The sequence below is a fragment of the Pongo abelii genome, chromosome 12 (genome assembly GCF_028885655.2).
Source record: "Pongo abelii isolate AG06213 chromosome 12, NHGRI_mPonAbe1-v2.0_pri, whole genome shotgun sequence".
NCBI classification, from domain to species: Eukaryota; Metazoa; Chordata; class Mammalia; order Primates; family Hominidae; genus Pongo; species Pongo abelii.
This window is the reverse complement of record NC_071997.2, coordinates 112,043,718-112,062,109: the sequence shown is the minus strand read 5'-3', so window position 1 is coordinate 112,062,109 and position 18,392 is coordinate 112,043,718. Positions and strand designations below refer to the sequence as shown.

Genomic DNA, 18,392 nt, shown 5'->3' with positions numbered 1-18,392 from the left:
TAGAATGGTCACTACCAGAGGCTTAGAAAGGAAGCGGGGTGGAACAGATGAGAGAAATTGGTTAAGGGGTACAAAAACAGAATCAGATATAAGAAATAAGTTCCTGTATTTGATAATGCAGTGGGAAAATTATAGTAATTGTATATTTCAAAATAGCTAGAAGAGAAGAATTGTAATGTTCTCAAAACAAAGATAAATATTTGAAGTGATGGATACCCCATTTACCCTAATCTGATCATAACACAGTGTATACAGGTATTCAAATGTCACATGTACCCTAAATATGTACAACTATTATGTAATCAATGAAAAAGAACAATCTGAAAATATTTTTCAGAAAACCTTAACACCATCAGATGGCACTATATACCTACTAGATTGACCCAAATTACAAAACATAGCAAAAACTAAAAATACAGACAATACCAAGTGTTGGTGAGCAAATGAAGCAACATAAACTCATATATTGCTGCTGGGAGTACACATTGGTACAACCACTTTGGAAACCATTTAGTATTGTCTTCTGAAGCTAAACATATGCATACCATATGACCTCTGCATTTCCTCTCTGGATGGACCCAAGAGAAATATGTGCATAAGTTCACTGAAAGGCCAGCATAAAAATGCTCTTGACAGTATTATTTTTAGTAGTACCACATTGGAAACAACCCAAGTATTCATCAATCATAGAATAAATAAATACACTGTAGTGCATTCATCCAGTGGAAAAGTATTTAGTAATAAAAATGAAATAATTAAAGTTGCATGTAACATATAATGTTGACTGAGAGAAGTCAGACACAAACAAGTATACATTATATAATTCCGGGTATTTAAAATCCAAAACCAGGTACATCTAGATGTTAGTAGTAGTTACATTTGGGAAAATGGAGTAAGCGAGATGGGCAGAAGCATAAGGGGGTCTTCTGAGACTCGGGCAATGGTGATTCTTGAGTGGGTGGCAGTTAATAGAAGTTTGTTTTGTGATAATTCATGAAGGGATACATTTATGTTTTAAGTACTTTTTTGTCATTCTTAAATTAAAAAAAACTTAAAAATTCAAATAATTTGTAAGGAGTCCTATTTTCTGAAAGTAAATTTTTTCATCAGGGAATGTACTCCATCCCACCTTTATTCCTGCCCTTATTTATTTCTTGGTAATTTCCTATCTAAGCATATATTTTTTTTAATAGAACACCAGCTTCTTTTCCAGTAATTGCTCCAAGGAAGACATCTTTGTCATTCCTCAGAAATGCTCATAATACAACATAGTGGTCAGAAATAATAATACCAAATAGAAGTGTAATTTCCTAAGTGGAAAACACATTTCTCTTGGCAATGACTGCCAACAGCATTCCTGGAAATCCAGCAGAACTCAGAATTTCAAGCACTACAGTGAAGGAAATGTCTAGTAGCAGTAGTAATGGAAACAAAAACATAAAGGAAAGAGAATGATTTGGAAGAATGTTAATTCTTTACTTTTGCTCCATTACAAATCTAAACACAGGTATAAAAAAGACTAATTGAAGAGTCTAATGTTATTTACTAACATTTTCTAAGATTTGCTTAATGTCCAAATATTACTATACAACTTTAACTTATGCTGGCTAAAAGGTTTGAAATAGCTGAGTGAGGGCTAAAGCTGGAAGACCAATAGGGCATTCATCTCACAAGTCAAATATTATCACCCAATTCTCCAAGTACACATAATCCATAACAGAAGGCTGCCTTCTAATTGCCTATCCTGGTGCCATTTTGTCTGTCTGGAAAAATCCCAACTCATCTTCAAGTCCAAATTCATTCATCTTCTCCTCTGTTACTTACCTAGGTATTAATCCTTTCTCATTACCATTCATACCTTGTATCTGATTTATGATAGCCCTTACTATGATATATTAAAATTCTTCATATTTTTTCTCTTCTACCCCACTGTAAGTAACTTAAGGGCAGGAACTATATTTCATTCATTATTCTCTCCAGTGCTTATCTGAACAGTTAGCTCACAGCAGGTATCAGTAAGGAAGGGTTGTTAAGTGAAATAAATGGGAAGAGACTGACAGAGAAGGTTACTCAGCTAGTGTTTTGGAAAGCAGGGTGGGGAGGAAGTGGTCCAAGAGCTGACATCATGATGGAGGCCAGAACTAGAGGCTGAAGCACACTGACACTGGTAAGCCAAGCTGGCAGGTACTGGTATAAAAGTGAGATGAATAATTGAAGGCCAGAGTGCAAGTCTAACAGCTCCTGTTGGGACTAGTCAGAAACTAGGCCACATACACACTAGTTATAACAGCCAGAGACAATGTAGAGGCAATTTAAACCACAACTAATCATAAAATGGAAGGTGATGCATAAATAGTTTTCTAAAGTAGAACTGCAAGGTGGCAAGCCAAGTTGTGCTGCTGTTTTGGTGGTACGTAGCTTAGTACCACTAGTATGATTCATATTAGAATGCCCCAGTTTGTTTGGCTTTGCCATTATTGAGGAGAGGGACTTGTTGGTACTGAAGCAAGGGGAATTACAGGAGATGGGCATGGTTTCATTAGGACAGGTGAATTTGGGAGGTAGGAAATCAACCATTGTGGGTGTATATACCGCAACATATATGTGATTTTTACTCTTGGTCTATGGTGACTGAGATACTACTTCTAGCCACTTTGATCTTATTTAAAAGGTCTGACAGATTCTACATGTCCAAAATATACCACCATGTTTACAAGGAAAAATCAATTTCTTAAAGTACTCATGAAAAGGTTTGACAGGTTAGGAAAAGGCTTTGGTAGATTCAGCACCATGATGGGGGGTGGCTGGGGAGAATAATCATTAGTAAGCCCATTAATACCGATGAAATGCCAAACATTTTAAAACTCCCTTTAAAATAAAAAATACAATAATCTTGGGAGCTGAGATGAGCTCTACTGTGGATGGGTCCTTATTTAGACAAGATTTGAAGAAGACCTGTCACAATTAAGAAATAAACGGTAGACCTCAGTGTGAGCTTATCTTGCCAAGGGTTACAACGCCTGAAGGCATTCTGCAGGAACATGGCAACGATGGATTTTAGTTACGGTGGACTGACTCTCTTAACTCAGTGTTTGGTAGGTGGCCTATTCTGTGATTAAGTCCATGGATGTTGAATCTCAAGACCATCTTGCAGTGTGGATGTAGTAGACACAATGTAACTACCTAAAAGCCAACAAAAATTTTCATTTCCCTTGATTGACTCTACTGAGACATGGGGAAATCAAAACATATGGCTTTTCTCTATTCCTTACAGTAAGGGATATTTTGGCTACTAATCTAAAAGTTCTTAGGGAGGACATTCTCTTTTTAAATAAGCCAAAGCCTAATTAGGAGTAGGCCTTTTGCCTTTCTTCCCTTTCCCTTTCTTTCTGGCTGAATGTTAGACATGAGGCCTAGAGTTGCAGGAGCCATGATGTGACCATGAGATGATGACCACAAGGATAAAGGTTTATGTGATCTGCAAAGGACAACAGAGTAGAAACATAGGACCCATGTCCCTGATGGCACTGTTGAGATGTTATTTACCTCTGGACTGCCTATGCCTGGATTTCTTGGCACATGAGAAAAATAGATCCCTATCTGTTTAGGCCACTGTAATTTGGTTTTCTGTTATCTATAGTCAAACTCAATCCCAGATGATAAAAGTGACTAGAAATAGGGCCTTTGAATATTCTGGGTGTTTTTGGTCACAGCACAAGGGTTGATGTGCTTAACTGCCTATCAGGCTCTGGTACTTGAGTGGGGGAGAAAGTGGCATCTGCACACATCCATGGCTTGCCTGAGAGGAGGCGGGGTAGGAGCCGACTGAAAAAGAGCCTTTCTCAGGAAAGCTCCTCCTAGCACATATTCTGACTATTCCTGAGGCTGGCAAGATGTGCTGAGTGTAGGGAAGTTAGGAAGGTTCAAGTCAAGCAGGGCTGTGTGGGAACAAAATTTAGGGTTGAGGACAGGCTGCAAGACTAGAAGATTCTGGAGACATGAGCAGCCCCACATGCCAACACAGCTGTAGGCAGAGTAAGGCTGGGTACTCAGAAGGGCTAGACCAGCAGGGTCTGTCAAAGGATTAAGTAGGACCAGATAGTCTTAGAAACCCAGATGAAACCTTCTTACAAGGGAAAATTCTTCAGCGGTTATTTATTTATTTCCAGGTTGTTTTCCACCTTTCCAATGGTACCAAGTTGTAACAAAGTGAAAACTAGACCTAAAAAATAATTCTCCCATTCTAAACTTTCTGCATAATTTGGAGAAATGTTTCCTAGTCAATATAGTTTATTATGTATTTCTCTATAAGCCAGAGCTGTGGTCATTACGATAATCAGTTTAATCTGCAAACAGATAATCTTACCTAAGTGACACTGAGTTCGCCAAAGTGAAAAACAACTGGAGGTGTTGTATGATTTTAAAAAATAATGCAACTTTTTAGACTGGTGTTAATTTTGAAATATAAAAATTTCTCTAGAAAATATAAGATATTCATTGGGCTATTAACTTCTAAACCAGAGATTATATCCTAGTACTACACTAATCACCTCTTGTCCTAAATCCGAATACTGACTGAAAAACAAAAACAAAAACAAACAGAAAAAACCTTTTCCCTCATTCCTGAATTTTAGGTTATACTTGCATGAATCATTAAAAGCTGCAGTTGGGGCCAGGCATGATGGCTCACACCTGTAATATCAGCACTGTGGGAGGCCAAGGTGGGAGGACTGCTTGAGGCCTGAAGTTTGCGACTAGCTTGGCCAACATAGCAATACCCTGTCTCTAATATAAATAAATAAATAAAAGCCACAGTTGGGTTTTATAAACAGATTTTCATAAGCTGCTCAGATAAGTGAGAGAATAGGTAACATGACAGTCTGGTTTCATCTTATTCAAAAATTATTCTGGGATTGAGTTAAAAATATTCTAGAAGAAATTTGTGATTCTTTAGTGATGCAAATGCTTATGTTGTCATCTCATTTAATAGTTCATTTTATATCTTAAAAAGTTAATTCCATATTAAGGAAAGAAAAAATTATGAAAATTTCTTTTACAAGAATATATTCAACAAAGTAATGTAATCTACCAGAAATTCCCTATGTCTCTCGTGCTATGTTTTTCTAGTTAGGTAACTGAAAGGAAATAAAATATCAATTTGGCCTAACTAACGAAAAGACCCTAGAATATTTTTTAAAGTTAATTATTTTGACCTGCTATACTGCTGAACTAAGACATATTTTCTTTTAGCTTTGATCAGAAAATCAATTTAGCTGTCTCAGTGAAAAGCCTATTTTTCATGAAGTGGAAGAACAACAGAAGAAAGTACAGAGTAGCAAACATTCCAGAATTAAAACTGAAGAAAAAAATCCATATATGTTCTTTAAAAATAACATTTAAAACAACCTAGTTAACAAAATGACATTGATGAACACTGTGGTAAAGTTTATAATGTACGCTAACTGATGTAGGGCTACTCTTCTCTGAATGCTGGATAGGAAATGATATTTCACTCACTCATACTAGAGAAGAACGCTAATGCCCCAGAACTCAAGCCTACAGGAAAGGATGTGCCATCTTTGCCAAAAGGGCAGCAGGATTTGAAATATTTGAATATTTTGGTTCCTAGAATTTTTCAGAGCTTACAACAACAACAACAAAAATGCGCGTATAAACTAAAGGATACAGAAAACCAGTTTCTATCTAGATAGCGCAGGATTTATTATCCACTGCTTGGACTAGCAAACTTCCTCCATTTGTTTCCGTAAGATTTCTACTGAAGCACAGACATTACATAATGTGCAAACACTGCAAAGCCTCCTAAAAGGCATGCTGGCAGGTTAAAAGGTCGTTGTCTGGATGACAGTCAAGCCACAGAGAAACAGGTCTGTGGGGGCCAGGAGGAAATATCCAGCTGGACCAGATTCCCAGCTGGGAATGATCTCTGACCTGATCTTCTTTTCCCTTGATAACCCCACTCTTCGTGTAACCACGAAAATTATGCCGATGCAAGTAGCTGGTATGAACATTAGTTATGTCCACTCTTCATGGAGTGTAAACTCTAGCAGAGCCCACTAATCATCTCCCAAAGTTAGGGTCTTCTGTTGAGTGTTGCTCTCTCTCAGTTGGGACCTTCTCTTTGTGGGAAGCAAGGTACTAGGAATCATCAAAGTGATGGTGAGGGCAAGCCTGGGGGAAGGCAGCTTCTGTGAGGGTTATTGCAAGAGGAGGCAGGGGTGGCACTGCAGATCTAGAGGGAAGAGGCTGGCTACTAGGAAGTGAACTATGAACCCAAGTAGGGAATGAACCAATAACCCAAAGAAGAAAGAAGACAGGTAACTATTGCTTCATTTTCCTTTACCCAAGGTTACACACACTGGGTAGGTTATGGGGGAAAAAAAAATCAGAGAACACTTAAGTAGTAGTTATTTGGCTATCAGAAGGCCAGATTAGAGCCAAGGGATTAAAAGATCAGAAAAGGAAAGGATGTAAGAAATAGGAGGACTGAACTCCAAAAATTTGTTTGCTAGTTTGTTATTTAGAACAGAGATGAAGAAATGTAGCTGAATGTTCAGTCTGATTTACAAAATGTATTTCATGTATCAGGGTTGTGTGAGAAAGGAAGCCCAGGGTTCTTCAAGCAACAATGTAGTGTAAAACTCTGGTTGCCTTGGATTGGGGAGGGAAATATGTCTTATGCCTAAACCGTCTTGCTCCCTGCTGCCTAAACTTCAGTCTTCTGGAAGATGAAGTAAGAGGTCAATTATTACAATTAAAAGGAAGAGTCCTTTCTTTCAAGTGCAGCTTTTGGAGCCTACTTCTCCTGAAGTGTATATAACTCTGATGCAGAAAAAGTGGAAAATACTTTTACATAATTTCCTGTTTTAATTAAAAACATTAAACACTTGATTATATGTTATATGTGATATATTATATATTCAGCAAATATACCGTTAAGAATAATTTGTCATAGCTAGACTTTTCATATATAAATTTAAAAAATATATAAAATTTATATCCCATGTCCTGATTTGGGTTTAGAAAATATTTCTAAAGAGGCATTAAGTACAGCTGCATATCTAATGGTGTCCTCAGCCCTGGGACTCTGGGTCCTCAACCTTCTCAATGTCTCAAGGACAAGGAGCTCCTAATTCAGGCAGTCAGGATGAGGGGAACACCTATCCCAGGGAGGAAAGTGGTATCCCTAGCTGGAGAACGCTTTTTGTTTTTAATTCAACTTTTATTTTAAGATAGTTGTAGATTTACATGCAGGTGTAAGAAATAATATACAGAAATCCATGTACCTTTTACCCAGTTTCTCTCATGGTAATATCTTGCAAAACCACAGTATAATGTTACAGCCAGGATATGTATGTATTTTTTAAAGAGACAGGGTCTTCCTCTGTTGCCCAGGCTGAAGTGCAAGTGGTGCAATCACAGCTCGCTGTAACCTTGAACTCCTAGGCTCAAGCGATCCTCCTACCTCAACCTCCAAAGTAGCCAGGACTACAGGTGTGTGCCACCATGCCTAGCTAAATTTTTATCTTTAATTTTTAACCCCTGGCAACCACTTATCTGTTCTTCATTTCTATAATGTTATCACTTCAAGAATGCTATATAAATGGAATCACACAGTATGTAATCCTTAAGGGTTGCTTTTTTTTTCACTGAGCATAATTCTCTGGAGATGGACACAAGTTGCTGTGTGTATTAAAAGTCTGTTCCTTTTTATTATCAAGTAGAATTCCATGGTATGGCTTTACCACAGTTTAATAATTTACCCATTGAAAATACCTCTGGGTTGTTTCCAGTTTTTGGCTATTATGAATAAAACTACAATAAGCATTCATATATAGGTTTTTCTCTGAACACCAGTTTTCACATATCAGGGATGAATGCCTAGGAGTCTAACTGCTGGGTCATAGGGTAGCTGCGTGTTTAGGTTTTTAACTGTGAAACTGCTTTCCAGGGTGGGTGCACCATTTTACATTATCAGCAGCAATGTGTGAGTGATCCAGTTTCTCTGCATCCTTACCAGCATTTGTGGTTGCTAATTTTTTTTTATTTTAGCCATTTTGATAGGTGTGTAACGATATCTCACTGTGATCACACCCAGCTAGTCTTTGCCTAGTCCTAGATCCTGATCCTGAATATTTTCTCCCTTTTTTCTAAAAGGATTGTAGTTTTAAGATTTATATTAAAATTCATGACTCATTTAGAGTTAACTTTTTTATAAGGTGTAAGGTTTACAGTTTAGGTTGAGGTTCATTTCCTTCCTTCCTTTCTTCTTCTTTTTTTCTTTTGGCCTAAGAAGAGCCAAGTGCTCCAGCAACATTGTTGAAATGGCAATTCCTCTTTTATCAAATTGCTTTTGCCCTCTTGTCAAAAATCAGTTAGGCACATTTGTGTGGGTCTATTTCTCGGTTCTCTTCTCTGTTCCATTGATTTATGTATTAATCCCTTTATCAATATCACAAAGTTTTGATTACTGTAGCTACATAATAAATCTTGCAACCAGACAGACTCACTCCTTCCACTTTATTCTTCTTTTACAAAACTGTCTTAGTAATTCTTATTCCTTTGCCTTTCCAAATACATTTTAGAATAATCATGTCGATAGCTACAAAAAAATCTTGCTCGGATTTTGATAGCAACTATGTTGAATATGCATATCAATTTAGGAAGAATTGACATCTGATATGGTTTGGATTTGTGTCCTCACCCAAATCTCATGTCCTCAATGTAATCCCCAATGTTGGAGATGGGACCTGGTGAGATGTAACAATCATGGGGATGGTTTCTTATGACTTAACACCATCCCCCTTGGTGCTGTTATAGCAATAATGATGGAGTTGTCTCAAGATCTGGTTGTTTAAAGTGTGTAGCACCTCCCCCACTGCTCTTTCTCAGTCCTGCTCCTGCCTTGTTAGACGCCTGCTCCCACTTTGCCTTATGCCATGAGTAAAAGCTAGTTGAGGCGTCTGCAGGAGTGGATGCTGCCATGCTTCCTGTACAGCCTGTGGAACTGTGAGCCAATTAAACCTCCTTTCTTTATAAATTACCCAGTGTGAGAGTGCATTAATACATGTTTAGTATGTTGAGTCTTCCAATCCATGAACATGGTATGTCTCTCCATTTACTTAGGTCTTCTTTTGTTTCTTTATTAACAGTCTTCATTTTCAGCATATAATTATGTATATGTTTTTTCTAAATTTACGCCCAAAATTTAATTTTTCTGACTGCCTAAACATGTATATTATATTTTAAATTTTGGTTTCTATTGCTAGTGTATGCAAATAATATTGACTTTTCTGCTTATCTTGTATCCTGTGACATTGTTGAACTCGTATCAATCCTCAAAGTTTGTTTTTGGTAGATTCCTTGGGATTGTCATTTTTTTCTTTTAGTTTTTTTTTTTTTTTAAATCATTTGATATATTTTTATTCCCTGGCAGAGCCACAGAACCATCCTTGGGATTTTCTCTACAGACAATCATGCCATCTACAAACGAGATTAATTTCTTCTCTTCTGATCTGTATATCTTTTATTTCCTTGCCTTACCTTACTGGACTGACTAGAACGTCTAGCACTATGTTGAATAAGAGTGCTGACAGAAGACATCTTTGTCTTGTTTCTAGTCTTAGAAGAAAAGCATTCATTCAAAATATTTTTTTTCCCTGCATCAGTTGATAAAATCATGTGGTTTATCTTCTTTAGCCTGTTAATATGTTAGATTATATTAATGGATTTTTGAATGTTATACTAGCCTTGCATCCCTGGAATAAATCACAGTTGGTAATAGAGTAGTATATAATTCTTTTTATATACTGCTGAATTCTATTTGGTAATATTTTATTAGAGATGTTTGTCTCTATACTGATAGGGGATACTGGCCTGTAGTTTCTTCTTTTTTTTGTATTATTTTTCTCTGGTTTTGATATTAGATAATACTAGCTTCAAAAAGTGAACTGGGATGTGTTTCCTCCTATTTTCTATTTAAAAAATAGGTAGAATTGTGTTAATATTTCTTTAAACATTAGGTATAGTTCTTCAGTGAAATCATCTGAGCCTCCAAATGTCTTTTTTTGGAAGTTTTAAAATTACAAATTGAGTTTCCTTCAAAGTTATAGGGCTCTTCAAATGATCTATTTCATCTTGGATGAGTTGTGGTAGTGTGTCCACGTGTGAATAATTGGTTTATTTCATTCCAGTTGTCAAATTTGTATGTGTAGAGTTGTTCACAGTAGCCTTTATTATCCTTTTGATGGGTGTAGGCTCTATAGTGATATTTTCTATTTCATTTCTGATACTGGTAATTTGTGTCTTCAGCGGTTTTTTCTTTGTCAGTCTTGCTAGGGGTTTGTCAGTTTTATTACTCTTTCAAAGTAGCCGCTTTCTTGTTCAATTGATTTTCTCTATTGTTTTTGTTTTCAATTTTTTTGGTAGAGACAGGGTCTCACTATGTCGTCTAGGCTGGTCTCCAACTCCTGGCCTTAAGCAAACCTCCTGCCTCAGCCTTCCAAAGTGCTGGCATTCTAGATGTGAGCCACTGCTCCTAACCCTAATTTCTATTCTTGTTATTTCTTTCCTTTCCCTCCTTTTGGGTTTATTTTGCTCCTCTTTTTCTAGGTTCTTGAGGTTGAAGCTTAGGTTACTAGGACTTTTCTTCTTTTCTAATGTAATCATTTCAGACACCAGCATACATTTTTGTCTCATCACTGTTTTAGCTGTGTCCCACAAATTTTAATATGCTGTATTTTCATTTTGATTCAGTTTTATTATTAATTATTAATAATTTTATTTTTTTTGAGATGCTTTCACTCTGTCACCCAGGCTGGAGTTCAGTGGCATGATCATGGCTTACTGCAGGCTTGGTCTCCTGGGCTCAAGTGATCCTTCCATCTTAGCCTGCCCAAGAAGCTGAGACTACAGGCTATACCTCCATGCCTGGCTAATATTTATTTATTTATTTATTTTGAGACAGGATCTCACTTGGTCACCCAGGCTGGAGTGCAGTGGCATGATCTCGGCTCACTGCAGCCTTGACTTCCCAGGCTCAAGGGATCCTTCTGCCTCAGTCCCCCAAGTAGCTAGGACTTGTTACAGGTGTGCGCCACCATGCCCAGCTAATTTTTGTATTTTTAGTAGAGATGGGGTTTCATTATGTTGCCCAGGCTGGTCTTGAACTCCTGGACTCAAGTGATCTGCCCACCTTAGCCTCTCAAAGTGCTGGGATTACATGCATGAGCCACAGTGCCTGGCCAATTTTTAAATTTTTTATAGAGACAGGGTCTCACTGTGTTGCCCTGGCTGGTCTAGCACTCCTGGGCTCAAGAGATCCTTCCATCTCAGACTCCCAAAGTGCTAGGATTACAGTTGTGAGCTATAGTTTTATTATTTACATGTAGTATTATTTGAATTTCTTTGTAATTTCCATTTTTGACTCATGAGTTGTTTAGAAGTGTGCAGTTTACTTTCCAAGTATTTAAAGATCTAACTTTTGTTATTCTGTTGTTGATTTCTAGTTTGATTCCATTGTGATCACTGAACATACTCTGTATGGTTTCAATGATATTAACATGTTGATATCAATTCTGTTTTGGGTGGAGTGTTCTACAAATGTCTATTAGGTAATTTTCTTTGCACTGAATTCTACTTTATCTGATATTAATAAATCTATTCCTGGTTTCCTTTGCTTATAAATGTTTGCATAATGTATCTTTTCTCATCCTTTTGCTTTCAACCTACTTATATTGTTATATTTAAACTAAGACTTTCGAGGACAGCATACAATTGAGTCATGTTTTCTAATCTACCCTGCCAATTTCTTTTAATTGTATATTTAGATTTACATTCAATATAATCATGGATGATCATTTTATTACTTGTTTTCTGTTTGTTCTCTGTCATGTCTCTGAGTTCTTTTTCTGGCCTTCCAATCAATGTGTTTCTAAATATAGAATTCCATCTTGATCTATCCATGGTGATTTTGAGTATCTCTTTTGAATAGCATTTGAAATGGCTGTTCTAGGTACTACATTACATATACACATGACTTATTACCATCTACATGTGGTTACATCTTACAGTTGAAGTGTGGAAACATTACTTGCCATTATGTCCCTGTACCCTCCCCCATTTATAAAATCGTTGCCCTAAATATTTCCTCTGTGTATATTTAGAACCATAAGAGACAGTGCTATAATTTTTGCTTTAACTGTTAAACATAATTTAGAAATCTAAAGAGAAGAAAGTTGCACTTGTCCACATTTTAACCTGTTCACTGTTCTTTTTGACGTTCCCAGATTCCTTCTTTTATCATTTCCTCTCTCTTGAGAGAACTTCCTGCAGTTATTCTTTTAGGATAGATCTAATGTTGACAAGTTCTTTTAGTTTTTCAACACTTGAGAATGCTAAATTTCCCCTTCTTTCCTGAAAGATACTTTTGCTAGATATAGAATTTTGGATTGATAGTTATTTTCATTTTGCATTTTGTCATTTTCCTTTGGGTCTCCATGGATTCTGACAAAAAACTAGCTGTCCTTCAAACAGACTTTCTTCCATGAATTGCTTTGCTCTTCTGGCTGCTTTGCTATTCTGACTGCTTTGCTCTTCTGGCTGTTTTCAAGACATTTTCTTTGTTTTAGTTTTCAAAGCTTGGTTATGATGTGTTTTAGTGTAGATTTCTTTGGGTTTATTCTGTTTTAAATTCGCTCAGCTTCCTGAATCTGTAAATTCATATCTTTTGCAAAATTTGGGAGTTTTTTTTACCATTATTTCTTTGAATACTTTTCCAGACCTACTCTCTATTTCTAGGACTAGTGTTATCACAAATGTTAGATCTTTCGTTGTAGTCCAACAGGTCCCTGAGGTTGTTCCTTTTTTTCTCCTTTTTAGTCTATTTTCTTTCTGTTGGATAATTTCTGTTAATCTAATCTCATATTCACTGATTCTTTCCTCTGTCCCCTCATTTTATTGTTGGTTCCATCCATTGAGATTTTAAATTTGTTCTAAAATTTCCATTCAGTTTTTTTTTAATCTTCTCTTTCCTAAGATTTTCTATCTTCTCATTAGCTTCAAACATGTTTATTAATTGATTATTAAATAATTTTTATAATGGCTGCTTTAAAGTCATTGTCAGATAATTCTAATATCTCTGTCATTTTGGTGTTGGCATTGATTTTTTTTTTTCCAGTCAAGTTGAGATTTTGTTAGACAAGTGATTTTCAACTAAAACATGGACAGTTTGAGTATTATGAGATTCTGGATCTTACTTAAACTTTGTGTTTTAGATGTTTTTTTCATTATGGCCACGTAGGGTAGAGTCTAAGTTACCCATCTGACTTCTGTTGACACTCAAGGGATGAAGGGGCTCCTCATAGCTGCTGGGTAGGGGAAGCAATTCTGACTCTGTACTAGGCTTCCACTGTTACCATCTTGGCTGGGACAAGTGGGGAGTCCCTTGCTACTTCTCCCCACATGACCTTTACTGATAATATGGGGGTAGTGGTGATGGTGGCCCCATTACTGCAGGGCAGTGATGAAAGTCTTCGCTCTCTACTCAGCCTCTTCTGGGACAGTACCCTAGAGCAGGGAAAGAGAGGGGGTGCTTCATTACTGCTGGGGAGAGGGTAAAGTCCACTCAATCTTTGCAGGCATGACTGGAAGTGGCTGGAGTAGAGTAGAGCAGTTACTGTCTAAACGTTTCTTTTAGAAAGTATTAAAGACCAGAGGCCAGGTGCGGTGGCTCACACCTGTAAACCCAGGGTTTTGGGAGGCCAAGGTGGGTGGATCACCTGAGGTTAGGAGGTTGAGACCAGCCTGGCCAATATGGTGAAACCCCGTCTGTACTAAAAATACAAAAATTAGCTGGGAGTCGTGGCAGGCACCTGTAGTTCCAGCTACTTGGGAGACTGAGGCAGGAGAATTGCTTGAACCCAGGAGGCGGAGGTTGCAGTGAGCCGAGATTGAACCACAGCCTGGGTGGCAGAGTGAGACTCTGTCTCAAAAAATATATAATAATAATAAAGAAAGAAAGTATTGAAGACCAGAATATACTGCCACAAAATGACTGTAGGGGACCAAAATACAACATCCCTAAAGATGTCTCTTGGGCAAAAGGATTATTTTAAACTGAATATTTTGAGAAACTGGAGACACAGGAGAAGCTCTAAAATGGAGAAGTTCCCTTTTTAAAGGGAAATTCACATCTATAAAGGACATTTCCATTTGTATGGGTGTTTTCCTCTCTGTACCATGAAGGATGACTCTAAATCACCATGGACTCTATTATCAATGCAAAGGGCACTAACTTAAATCTGCACAACAAACTTTTGTCTTGTGTGCAGTGCTTTTCTTGGTCACCTCGCATTACTGACCTCCTTTCTTTGTTTTAGTTGAAGATGGTATTTAAGTCTGAACTCAGAAGCCACCTCTTTGAGATTTACTCATTTCTCTGGGTATCTCCCATGTACATATGAAATATAAATGTTAATAAATTTATACATTTTTCTTGTTAATCTGTCTTTTGTAACAAAGATCTGCCCCAGGTAAGAACTATACAAGGTAGGGAGAAGACTATTTTTTCCTACTCTATAAAACATTGCTCCTTTCCTGGTCTTTGGGCTAGAGAGAGTAGGCTTTTGTTAGGACCTTTAAAAGTCTCTACTCTTTGGTGTTTCTGGGTTGCTGGCTCCACATCTAGGATATATGTGGTAAAAAGAAAACCCAGGGAACTCACCACCATGTTTGTTCCTTGGGTCCCAAAGTCTCTACATAGCCTGCTTTCTATTCTCTACCTTGTATAGTCTTCTTAATGTTGTTTTATAGATAATATCCAGGGTTTTTAGTACTTAGCAGGAGAAATAGTGGAAAGTCCATTTACTCTATCTTCCTGGAAGCAGAAGTCCCAGGAGGAAAATGGAATCCGTAACTGAAGAATGCTTTATAAAATACATTCTACAAGGCAAAAAGAAAATGACAAAAAGCAACAAGGGGCTGGGAGGGACAAACAAACCTGTAAAGAGAAGTAAAATGATCTTATCAAAGTATATGTGGAGAATTTTACATATATTTGCCAGAATTTCAAATGTTGATTCCATTGGGTCTCAAGTAATTTCCAAAGGTAGACTGGCCTTAACTCTTGATTTAATCAACAACTGAAAACCAACGAGGGGAAGTAACTAAACAAAAGCCACAGAGTGACTCTAGGGCAGAACCAAAATGAGAGTTGAGGGTTTCTGACTTCTTGTCAGTACTATTTTTCACCAGTAGGCATCTGTTCCATAATACTGTCAGAGGCGTTTGAACCAGAGAGACTTCATTTTGAGTGTGGGCTAGGAAAATGAGGCTGAAACTTGCTGGACTGTATTCCCAGGAAGTAAGGCATTCCGAGCCTCTAGATGTTTAAAGTTAAGGGAACAAATTAATAATGTTTACTAAAACAGACTCAGACTTGGGAGTGTCCAGATATCCTGATATCTGGAGAACAAAGGCATTCCTAATTTTGCTTTAAAGATAAAAATATCGATTCTTGGGCTGGGCGCGGTGGCTCATGCCTGTAATCCCAGAACTTTGGGAGGCTGAGGCGGGCGGATCACGAGGTCAGGAGTTTGAGACCAGCCTGGCCAACATGGTGAAACTGTCTCTAAAAAAAATATAGAAATTAGCTGGTCACAGTGGTGCTTGCCTGTAGTCCTAGCTACTCAGGAGGCTGAGGCAGGAGAATCACTTGAACCCGGGAAGCGGAGGTTGCAGTGGGCCGAGATCACGCCACTGCACTCCAGCCTGGGCAACAGAGTGAGACTCCATCTCAAAATAGTAATAATAATATATCGATTCTTGCAAAATATAGTAATTAAGAAAATTAATCCTTTATCACAAACCCTTGTAGCAGAACACAGCTCCCTATATATAAATGCATTGTACCTAGGGTGGGTGCGTCCCTCCTCTTATTTTCAGGAATATCCTACTCTGTCTATGGAGGAGCTGTTCTTTCACCACTTTACTTACTTAATAAACTTGCTTTTGCTTTGCACTGCAGACTCACCCTGAATTCTTTCTTGTGCAAGATCCAAGAACCCTCTCTTAGGGTCTGGATCGGGACCCCTTTCCTTAACAATATGGTGGAGAGATGAGGAGTTGGACCAAATGGTCTTTAAGGGATATTTCTAACTTCAACCTCTGGCAATTTCTATGACTGTCCTTAGCCCTTGCTTTCTCTCTTCCTATCTCATCTTTTTTAACCACTATGCTAAGGCTATATTAAAGAATGGAAATTGGAGGGAAAATGGAAGGGGGAAAAAATCTATCAATAGGACAAATATACTGAACCTTGTATTTTTGAGGACTGCTTCTTGTTACATATTTAGAAAAACACCTCCCATATGAACTGCAGCTGTACAACTGAACAGGCAGGGCTGTTAACTTGTTTCTAGTACATTACGCATGTGACATGGCATTCTTAATACAGCTAAGCATGGAAAACTTTATTCAGGAGTCCTGCTGTTATCATTAACAAGGGCAACAGCACCAGCTATGGTGAAAGGAAATGCAATACAGTGGCAGAATGCCTGGGTTTCAACACTACATACTAGTTGTATAACTTTGGGCAATCATGTAACCTCTTTGTATCTCAGTTGCTTCATCTAAAATGGGGACAACAGCAATACTAAACCTTATTAGTTCTTTTGAGGAACACAGGTAAAAGCTTAGAAAGTGCCATTAGCTACTGCTGCAACTAATTGTTACATCGTTCATTGGAGGTCTGTTATAAATAAAATACTAGATAGAAGCTTTGCATATTTTATCACATTTAACACTAGAATAACCTTTTGAAGTACGGAGTATTGTTATCCCCACCTTATAGATTAAGAAACTAAGATTACTTTATTATGAAAGTCATTTATAAATATAGTATAAAATAGTATGATCTAAAAAGATAGACTACATTTTTAAACAACTTTTGAAGCCAAAAAGTAAAGTCACAAAAACATTTCCTAGCATATTCATAAAAATCAGCAAAGCACCCAGTATTAAAACACATTACCATGACAACTATTTATTACTTCTATGATTTAAATTCTCCCAAAACATTTAAAGGAGGAAAATAAAAACAACCTGTTAACTCTACAAGAATATTAGCCTTTGTGTCCTTGTGCTGTTTTTTGTAAAGTACTCCCACTAAGCTAACAGGCACACCCAGGATTCCTGTAGGGACTCCATATATACTATGTACTATATGTGGAAGAAGTGTTTCTCACTGCCCTGCCGCTAGAGTGAAGAATCAGAAACATAAAGTAAAATTAAAGCTTGATGAGGCTTTTCTGTCTAATTTCTTATGAAAAAATTCATTCTATTTCTAATTTTATTTATTTCTAGTTTTAAACTTTTGGAAGAGGGAAAAAAACTAGTAAATAATTGCTTGCTTGATATTTGTCCACTGTCAGAGAGTACTGTGTAAACATTTTGCGATACAAGAATAAACATATACATTTTAAAATCTGTGCTTACCAAGGCAGAATGGTTCTAATATATTCAATGGTGAAAATTCATTCTCTAGGTTCATTACTTGAAGGCCCCTTCTGATTAGCAAGGACTTGATTTTCTCAGGACACGGTTTCAATAACAAGTAGCCAGTAACATAGAGAACATATCGAAACCAGCACAAAAGTGGAGTGGCAATTCTGCCATTGGGTGACTCAGACATTCGTTCAATTGTTGGAAAGAGCAGAAAGGCGCGAATTACCTGCAATAAAGAAGCATACTTTGATGAGAGGTTTTCTTAAAGGATAGGTCCATTACTTATTGTTTCTTCTATATAGTAATGACAAACGACTGGGTTTTAGAATGACTAGAGATCTCTTCAGAGTGAGAAGAACCACCACTCACCACCCTCTCAGCCTATAACTAGGCAAAATCACAGCTCACTGCAGCCTCATCCTGAGTGCAAGTGATCCTCCCACCTTGGCCTCCCAAGTAACTGGGACTACAGGTGTGCACCACCATGCCTGGCTCATTTTTTATATTTTTGTAGAGAGAGGGTCTCCCTGTGTTGCCCAGGCTGGTCTTGATCTCCTGGGATCAAATGATCCTCCTGCCTTGGCCTCCCAAAGTGCTGGGATTATACACGTGACCCACCATGTCCAGGCCCCCTCATTTCTTTTTAATGCTAAAAAATATTCTATCATCTGAATGTACCACAGTGTATTTATTCATTCACCTACTGAAGGAAATACTGGTTGCTTGTAAGTTTTGGCAATTATGAATAAAGCTGCTATAAATGCCTGCGTGCACTAAGTTTTCAACTTCTTTGGGTAGATACCTAAGAGCACAATTGCTGGATCACATGGTAAGAATATGTTTAGTTTTGTATGAAATCACCAAACTGTCTT

General features: G+C 37.5%; 1 protein-coding gene across 4 annotated transcripts in view; it reads right to left on the bottom strand.

The window, feature by feature from the left end:
* LDAH (lipid droplet associated hydrolase) overlaps nt 1-18,392 on the bottom strand; it is a 141,543-nt gene that overhangs the window by 39,273 nt on the left and 83,878 nt on the right. For 2 of the 4 annotated variants that reach the window (XM_054546104.2, NM_001132883.1), the window contains 1 exon segment: nt 17,512-17,746. The exons of 1 other annotated variant lie outside the window; for it this stretch is intronic. In XM_054546104.2, coding sequence (XP_054402079.1) covers nt 17,512-17,746 — 235 coding nt within the window. 4 annotated transcript variants of the gene reach the window in all.